Source organism: Nymphaea colorata, chromosome 2, assembly GCF_008831285.2.
Source record: "Nymphaea colorata isolate Beijing-Zhang1983 chromosome 2, ASM883128v2, whole genome shotgun sequence".
NCBI classification, from domain to species: domain Eukaryota; kingdom Viridiplantae; phylum Streptophyta; class Magnoliopsida; order Nymphaeales; family Nymphaeaceae; genus Nymphaea; species Nymphaea colorata.
Window position 1 is genome coordinate 27,711,383 of NC_045139.1, and position 9,622 is coordinate 27,721,004.

Sequence of the window (9,622 nt, forward strand, 5' to 3'; positions counted from 1 at the left end):
AATTCCTGCTGGATGCACGCGAATTGGAACGTTCAATAATAGAATTGGCTCTGTAACTAAAAAATGGATTCAAGGAGCTCCTGGACATGTATCTCCAAATCTAGATGATGAGTTATGTACTCAAAGAATGTCATGTATGGACAGACTTTTTACAGATTCTTATACGAGAAGACAAGCTATTTCTGAATATTCAAAGTTTTCTTTAGGAGAATTTAGTTCAATGGTAATAACAATGCATATGATTAAGGCGTATTAGTCATCAAACACATATACAAAAGCAATCTACAATGGCAGTGGGCTGGCTTTTGATTGTGTAGGTAGTGGATAAACATCACATATTTCATTCAAGATCCTGTTTTTCTTGTCCATAGATATGTTGTTGTATTCTTCACAAAATGATACACCACATTTCAGAAAAGATACGTATAGACTTGGTGAACTACGTTATATCGAAGGTGGCAAATAGAAAGCATATGAAGAAGAAAACAGCAGAGAGCAATGACATGAATGATGTATTTTGCAACTAACAAAGTGAAGAATAAAACAAAAACAATGACATGAACAGTGTATTTTGCGTTTAACAAAGTTGTTATTACCATTGAAAAACAAACATTATCTTAGATAATTAACATACAATTGTCACACCATTAACAAACACTTGTTATGGAATGCCATTAGCTTACACCATTATCTCACACTATTAATAGATTTTTGTTATCTCACATCATTGACATACAATCCTTACCATTTTTAGATAGTCATCATCTCATACCATTAACAAACATTTATTATCTCACACCATGGTTAGATGGTCTTTACCATTTTTAAATAGTCAACACAACATTAACATGCATTTGTTGCCTCACACTATGAACAAATGCTCCTTACTATTTAGAAACAGTCATTATTTTATCTCACACTATTAATAGACATTCATTATTTCACACCATGAACAGAGAGTTCTTATCTCACACCATTAATAAACATTCATTATCTCACACCATTCGCAGACGGTTATTTCCATTTTCAGACAATCCATATCTCATATCATGAACAGACATTCAGTATCTCATACTATGGATAGATAGTCCTTACCAGTTTTAAATAGTTGTTACCTCACACTATTAACAAACATTTGTTATCTCATACCATAGACAGATAGTCCTCATTATTTTTAAACAATTGTTATCTCATCTCACACCATTAAGAGACATTCATTCTCTTACACAATAGACAAACAATCGATGTCTCACACTACTAATAGACATTATAAACACACAAATAAAGATAGTCATTATCAATAATATATATTTACTATCAATCATTTTGTTTATGTCATTTTAGTTTTGATAGATTCTGATTCAATGTGTTGATTTTACGAGTCAAAATGGTGATATGCCTAATCAACATGTTTATTGATATTAACAAATTGTTTTTCCCATCAAGGAGAGGATGCTTGCCTACAACCTCCAGATGTAGTTGGGCTTGTTTGTTGTGGATCTCCCTCTGACCATGCTCCTCTATCGAAGTTGGTGTTCATGATGGTGACTTGTGGATAATGATCGAGGTGGGCAAGTTTCTCCATGTAAGGATGGTGATCAAGATGTGGAATTTAGTGTTGTTGTGGATGGTGATCGATGAGGGAGCCACTCGATCAAAGAGCTTTGGGATACACAAGTATGCACTACATCCTAATACTACTCACGGTACCTTCATTCAAACCGCTTGCCGTCGTAAACAATGGTCAACTTACCATTATGAGATTAGTTATGGAGTTTCTTTGTGAACAATGATATCCAATGAACTCCAGTTCCAAAAGCAATTTTGTTCCTTACTCTCGTGTAGGACTGAGGTGGTTGCAGAATTGACTGGCCCAAACTGGCACTACATGAGGACTCAATTGTTGTGATGCATTTCTACCTCATTCATAAAGAACAACCAGATATCTCTGGATGACAACTCAAGCGCTTTTACCATATTCCAATCGGTTTCTTTTCTAACGCCAAATAGTCTAAACTATTCAAACATCCTTATTGCACAAACTATTAAATACTACTTAGTAAGCATACCTGATCCAAAAGAAGATTCAATAAGATTGACCTTAATGCATCTAGATCATATTAATCTCATAGATTAATACATCTCTAGTATGCATGCAATGGTTGTGCATATGGAAATGGGCACTCTACATTCGGTCTAATAGAAAGCATATGCCCCCACATTTAGAACTGCAGAGTCAGTCGAGATATTACAAGATATGTGATAGTGTATTTTTGAACAAATTAACTTGAACATACTATCTATACCTGCATCAACAACTAAAATTCTCCCACAAATGCAATGATGCTCTTCAATCTCTCTAGTTAGCAATACAAATGCACAAGCACAGCTGCCCCCTATGCATAATTGAGCACTGAGCCTACATCTTCCAAGAATTGGATATTACACCAGCTTATTCTTGAGTCTGAATTGTCACTGAGAATAAGAACCTCAATGGTTGACCCACTTCTTGTGCACTTTATATGCTGTCATTTATAATATAGCGCTGCCACGATGATCAACATTAACTTTCCCTTGAAGCCAACAACATTCTCGAACTCGAACTCCATCAACCTTAGAAGATTGATGCTCTTCCTTCTCAATGTGTAGTAGGTTTTTAGGGAATTCTCATATCAAACAGCCTTGCAATATCATAAGGGTAATCATCATCTCAAATTCATCGGACATGACTATGTTTGTTCATATATCTCACTTCTTGGATAAGGAGTACAAGGGCTTCTATTGGATTTCCAAGTATCCAAGGGTCAGCAACCCTTTTAATTTTCATTTTCTCTAGTCTAATATTCTAGCAGTCTGAGAGCATTTCATACCATTCAAGGACAGAATGCCATTGATAGTGCTCGTATTTCTATAACATCATACCAATGTCAAAGATATCATTGAACACGACAAATAGTAGAATAAACAACATCTATTATCTGACAAGATGAACGTCATAGATTACTTACGTCGATGTCACACATTCATTGCTTTTCTTTTCACATTTCTTTATCATTTCAGTATTGGGTTGCTTTGTTTTCCCTTGTCTAACACCTCTTTTTTTTGGTGCAGCTTTCTTGTAGACATCTACACCCTATTGCTCTTCCGCAACTCTTTCAACATCTACTTCATCTCTCCTCAAGGATGTGTTGCTCAAGTAGAGGAGGATATCTTCCATCCCTTCCACCTTTGGCTTCATGACTTATCCCTCTGCTCCCTCTAACAATAGATTCTTCTCTATGATCTTAACTTTCAACTCCTTCATACTGGTCTTCTCAACTGCTGCCACGACTTCTTCCTCTCCATTTTAATTTTTCTCTTCATATTTTTTTCTCCAACTTCGCCACAATGGCAACTTCAGTTACCTTACACTCGGTCGGTTCTACCTACTCAATGTTCATACCTATCAATTTATCTCTTACCAAGTTCTCCATGTTTGGTAAAACATGTTGTTCTGCTTCACACCAATATATGTACAATGGAAGGTACAATGTGTTATTCTTTTGTATGAGTTGAAGAAGTAGACACGGTCGACCTACAAAAGGTAAAAGAATCATGAGTTAATGTCTTACTTCATTCGATATAAAACGAAGGATGGATACCAAATTTTGCGCCGTATAGCATCTGAGATAACGAAATGGGCGAGACGTCCTATAACATCTGAAATAATGAATGAGCATGAGATAACAAAATAATTAGATGCATAAAAGATAGATGGATAGCTGCCATGCATTAAATTTTCATGCACCAAAATGTGTATATAACCCACTTCAAATCCATGTAACGCGTGTGTGTGTGTGTATATGTATATGTATATATATATATATATATATATATAACAACAGAAATTGTGTGCAAAACTGAGAGTTGTATTCTTCAAAAAGAAACAGGGTTGGTGCAACTAAAGGAAGTTTGCTGGAGATTTCGACCACATATTCAGTCTTATCAAAATTCCCAATGCACTACTCATGAAGGCTCTTGTAGTTAGACAACTAAATAAAACGGAATCAGTGGTGGTTTGATTCCTTATTTTATCAAGATTTGAAAGGCACTGCAGTTCTTGCTAAGCTACTCCATATACATAAAACTTGATTGTCATTTTTGTTATAGTTCTAAATTTTTTTTGGCGTTTCTAGATGTTCCTTTATGAAATAAGTTATTAAAAACCACAAATTTTCTTAAAAAGTCACATTTTTTTACAAAAAAAATGGCTAATAAAGGAATAAAATCAACCATTATTAGCCTGAGAAATCATTTATCTGCATTTTAACCTTAATATTATCCGCTACTTGATTGTGTTCTTTATTCTTCTTAATTTGCTCTTATCATGTTTTAATATGTCATTTAAAAAACTGAAAATGTAATTTAGTAATAAAAAGTGATATTAAAATTTTGGCTGACATTTTTTAGTTTTTAATTTTTCAGAAATGAACTTCAAATTCTTATTTGATCGTGATAAGAGCGTAAATTTTGTCAGAAAAATTTAATTATTGGTAAAATGTAAGCTTCAAATACAATACTTATTTTTAAATTTTTTACTAGAGAGAAGGGTGAGAAACGGAATTCACGGCTAGACAAACAAACCTCGGCCCCAGTACACCAAACCCATTCTTGCCTAGCTTGAAAATATGTTTATTAGTATTTATTTCTTTGAAAATAATTTCAAAAGCACCCAATGTTGACCATTTTTAAATCAATAATTTATTTATGCTTATTTCTTCCCCGTTAAAATCTCGGGGGCAAGATTTGCTGGTTATGGGTGTTGTGGTCCAGTTCAATGTCCGACACGCCGACTCCAACGACCATGCCCCATTCAACCGTCCTGCCAGCGGCATGTTCCCTGGTCGCGCCGCCCGTAAACCGGCCACCGCCTCCCTTCTCCGTCTCCCCTTCTCCTCGCTGCCTTCTACCCGCGGCCTCGAGTCACCGTCCCTTTCCCTCCTTAAGGAGTGCACCACCATCCGCCAATTCAAGGAGATCCATGCCCACTCCCTCCGCCGCCACCTTCAGAACGGCCCCTCCCTCCTCTCCAAGCTCGCCTCCCTCCGACTCCCCTCCTATGCCTTTGCCCTTCTTTTCCAACTTCCCCTCCCCGACGATTTCTCCTGGAATGTCGTCATCCGCTCCCTCGCGCGCGCCTGCCGCTTCGTCGATGCAATCGGCGTGTTCCGTCGGATGAAGTCCTCCGGCCATTCCCCCAGCAACTTCTCGTTCCCGCCAGTCTTCGCCTCCTATGGCTCCATGGCTGCTTTATTACCTGGCAGCGCCGCCCACGCCGACGCCCTTAAGCTCGGGTGGGCGACCGACACATTCACCCAGCACGCGCTTATTACCATGTATGGCCGTTGCGGCCGCGTGTACTACGCCCGACAAGTGTTCGACGAAATGCCTCTGAGAGACGTTGTGTCTTGGAATGCCATTATCGCCGCGCTTGCACAAAACGATCGTGCGAGGGAGGCTGTAGAGGTGTTTGGACGGATGCGTCAGGCAGGGTTTGTGCCAGACGAGCCGACGCTTGTTAGCGTCCTCTCTGCCTGCGCAGAGCTTGGCGATGTGGCATTGGGATCGTCGTTGGAATGCTACACAGCAAATCGTGGGCTTTTGAGCGGCTCAAACTTTATCGGCTCCGCCCTCGTCGGAATGTATGGCAAATGCGGGCGAATTAATGACGCACGCCGAATATTCGATGCAATGTCCAAGCGAGACGCGGTCGCCTGGAACTCGATGATCGCGGGATACTCACAGAATGGACGGTCGACTGAGGCAATTGAATCTTTTCTGGCAATGCGTGAAGCTGGGATCGAGCCTGATAAGGTCACGCTGGCAGCCGTATTGCCGGCTTGTGCGGCTGCTAACGCTCTCGATCTCGGCATGTTGGTTGATTCTTACGCTGCGGACAAGGGGTTGAAGGAGAATGTTTTTGTTGCAACCGCACTAGTGGATATGTATGCGAAATGTGGTATGCTAGACCATGCTCGCAGGCTGTTCGATGCAATGCCTGAAAGAAACGTGGTCTCATGGAACACCATGATCTCCGCTCTTGCCATGCATGGACGTGGGAAGGAATCGATTGATTTGTTTCATCTCATGCATGAGGTTGGAATGCGCCCAAATGAGATCACTTTTGTGGGTGTTCTCTCGGCATGTGTTCACATCGGTTTTGTTGAAGAGGGTCGACAGTTCTTTGATTCAATGCAGAGGAAGTACGGGATTGCACCAGGCATAGAGCATTGCACATGCATGGTTGACCTTCTTGCACGAGCAGGTATGTTGGTGGAGGCCTTTGAGTTTGTAGAGACCATGCCAGTAAAGCCTGATGCTGTTGTCTGGGGAGCACTGTTAGGTGCTTCGAGGAACCAGAAGGATGCGGAGATGGGTGAACGGATCATGCAACGATTGCTCGAATTAGAGCCAGAAAATTCAGGCAATTATGTTATGCTGTCAAGCATGTATGTGAATGCAAAGAGGTGGGAAGATGCGGGGAGGATTCGGGGAATGATGCGGGAGCAAGGTGTTGTAAAAACGCCTGGTTGCAGCTGGGTTGAGATTGATGATCTTATACATGAATTTCGTTCGGGCGACGTCTCCCATGTAAGATGGCGTGATATCCATGCCCTGCTACAGAAGTTGACAGAGGAGATGAAGGTCGAGGGCTACAGGCCAATGGAGGACCTTGTCTACTGCACGCCGGTAAGAACCATGATGAAAGTGCGTGAGAAAAATGTTTGCTTAGAATATGCCACCTGATATATATGTGACGGGGGATGATCATCGAGGGAGTGGAAATGTTTGCACCGTAGCATGCCGAAAGCATGGAACCTACCGAGGTAAATATGGTGCCTAGTCTGTGAATGATTGATAAGCTTGGATTTATGGACTGATCAATATAACTTGCTGTAGCAATGAAAATATTGGAAAATTTCGGCAGTACATGAAGCATGCCAAGCCACTGATGGAAACTGAACGAGTCGTGATTGCTTCATACAAGAATATCTTTGTTTGGTTGATCAACTAAAGCTAGATTTGTTCTTAGAGGTATATTGCATATAGAGATTCAGAATCGATGTACAGACAACTGAATTGGTTTTCACAAGAAAACGATTGCTGGACATGATGAGCAGATGTTTCTAGGGTGAGATATAGCTGCTTGAACAGATTCTAGGATTATGGTTGTGACAAGGATTCAGTAGAGTGTGGATGTAGAACTGGTTGTAACGGGTTGCCATTTGTGATTTCACATCAAATATTTTCCGCTCTTCACAAGTTGGTCTTTCCCCTCAGATTGGGCCAGTGAGACGACTTTTTGGTTTCATCAGGAAGGTGGATTTTGATCTAATGTAGCTAATAGCTGATTGTCGAGCGTTTGCAGAATCCAAAATTGTATCAAATTTGACTAATGGAGAGAATTTGTTCGTCATGCTAATTGCTAACTAATCTCGTGAAGCATTTAACAAGAGAAGTGAACAGGTCACCTTATGATTGTTCGGAGATGATAAACATTGTTCATGTAGTTCAGGATAGTAAGAGATCTTGTCCTTGGTCTTAGGAAACTTACCGTGCTCTAGAGCAGTGGTGGAGATACTGTCCACAGGAGCCAATCAAAAACTTTTTAGGACTTGAAATGATGATTTAAAAATTATTTGGGGTGGTCACACCAGGCTTGGACTGGTGATTGAGTGCCCTCAACCAGAAAATCTTGGCTCTGCCGCTGCGAGTCCGGAGGGCCTTGAACTAGATAATTACTTTTGGACCAGGCAATTTATGTTTCTTCTCGGCAAGTGGGTGAAAACCAGTTTTTGTTAGGGAGATTTTAAACAAGGCATTAGGCACATTAAGGCATTGAAAGCTGCACGTAAAAGCTGCTCTGAAGTACAGGAGTGAGATCATCAACCTCTCTACCGTTTGTGGCTGAAAGAAGGTGATATATCCCCCCAGAAGCCACAGAAGTTTGGCTGGTATCTAGACAATGGCAATGGCCTCAACTGCATAATGGACAGTAACTTTTAACTATGTCAATTTCCTATTTGTTACAAAATTTTGCAAACATTTTATTTATTTTTTATAAGTTGATTTTCTCCACCATCTCAATTCAGATTTTTCAAACTATCACCAGATTTTCTTTCGGATGGGATTTGTGGCATTGATTTTCATGGGATTTATCAGCAGCTTTAGTTTAGGCGATTGGCAACTAGGGGAGTGCATGAAACCGGTGCCAATTTACATGGAGCTGGGGGCTCTCCAACGTGCCAGTGGCTGTCCAATGGTGCCCTTCATTGACAAGTCGCTTGTTTGGTTGCGTTTGTTGAGTGCGATGCAAGAACACATGATTCGAGATCACATAATCAGAATTCCTAGTGGACCAAAACTTTAACATTGAATCTGAGATTAAGCTGCAAACGAAATGACGTCTGATGTGATAGTTGCATCGTGGATGAAACTCAAAGTCAGTGTTGTGAACACTTAGTGTCCCCCACATTGACCCAATAATCTCGACATTGTTAATCCCAGTGAAATTCCGAACGAGAATTATCATATTCCACTTTCTATCTCAGACAACATATCCTACAGTATCACCTGAATTTCCAGAGTCCCTCCAGCAAACGTCTCTTAAATCCAGTTGCCAGGAAAGGGTGTTGTAATGACTTAAAAGGAAATGAAAAATGAGTGTAACTCAAATAGTTACTTTCACGAGCACATGAAAATTGGAACCCCAATTACACAAAACCAATGACTTCCAACAAAAGAAACGAAGTTTTTGAACCTCTCCAATGCGAAACTGAACTTAGCTATCGTTTGGTAGATCCTTCTTATTCAATAACATCATTATTTGGGGGCCACATTTTCTCTCCCTCTGTTTCTCTTTCTTTTCCTGCTCTCTTGCATCGAATAACTTGAAATTCATGCATTTATAAAATGGTTTTTCAAAAGAAAGAAGCTGGAACATTAACAAAGCCTTTTGGATAAAAGAATTTAAGTTTTTCAAGCCTTAAAGTGAGATGGGCTTAAAAAAGATTTTGAACGAAACTTTCAAAATTAGAAAATCTGAAAACATGGAACTGATGAGGGTTCTTGGAACTTTTAGAATTCAAAATTTTGGGATTTCTGGAGCTGAACAACTCTTGAGAACTTCAAGGTGTTGAACTTTGAATTTGAAAAATAATAAAATGCCCAAAACTTTTGAACTTACAAGTTTTTGAAGCTCCTGAACTTTTGAACTTCTATCTTAGGCTGGCCGAACCCTTTAACTCCTAGTGCAACACCCCAAAATTGTGCTCTGGAGCTACGAACTCGCTTTCTGGTGCCCACCCTTGCATATTATGTCATTGAACTAGCATTGCACTAGACCAAACCCGTGGCATGGAACTCGCACACTTGCACACTGAACTTCACCTCGGCACTTGGACCTCATGCATTTGGGCCTTGAATTAGTGTTGCAACATACCGAACTGCCATTGCAAGGTCCCGAACTGCGCTATGCCTATGAACTGGTGCCTCTGGTGAATCCTGTACTTTTGTGCAACAAACTCACCTTGCATTGGCACAAACTTCTGTGGTCAAAACTAGCACTTCAGTGCACCTCGAG

At 40.2% G+C, this 9,622-nt stretch overlaps 1 protein-coding gene across 1 annotated transcript; it reads left to right on the forward strand.

Moving 5' to 3' along the window:
* Window positions 1-4,793: 4,793 nt before the first annotated feature.
* On the forward strand, window positions 4,794-7,462 carry LOC116246991 (pentatricopeptide repeat-containing protein At2g34400). Its single transcript, XM_031618931.2, has one exon. The coding sequence runs from the start codon at window positions 4,795-4,797 to the stop codon at window positions 6,784-6,786; it is 1,992 nt and encodes a 663-aa protein (XP_031474791.2). The 5' UTR covers window position 4,794; the 3' UTR covers window positions 6,787-7,462.
* The last annotated feature ends 2,160 nt before the right edge of the window (window positions 7,463-9,622 follow it).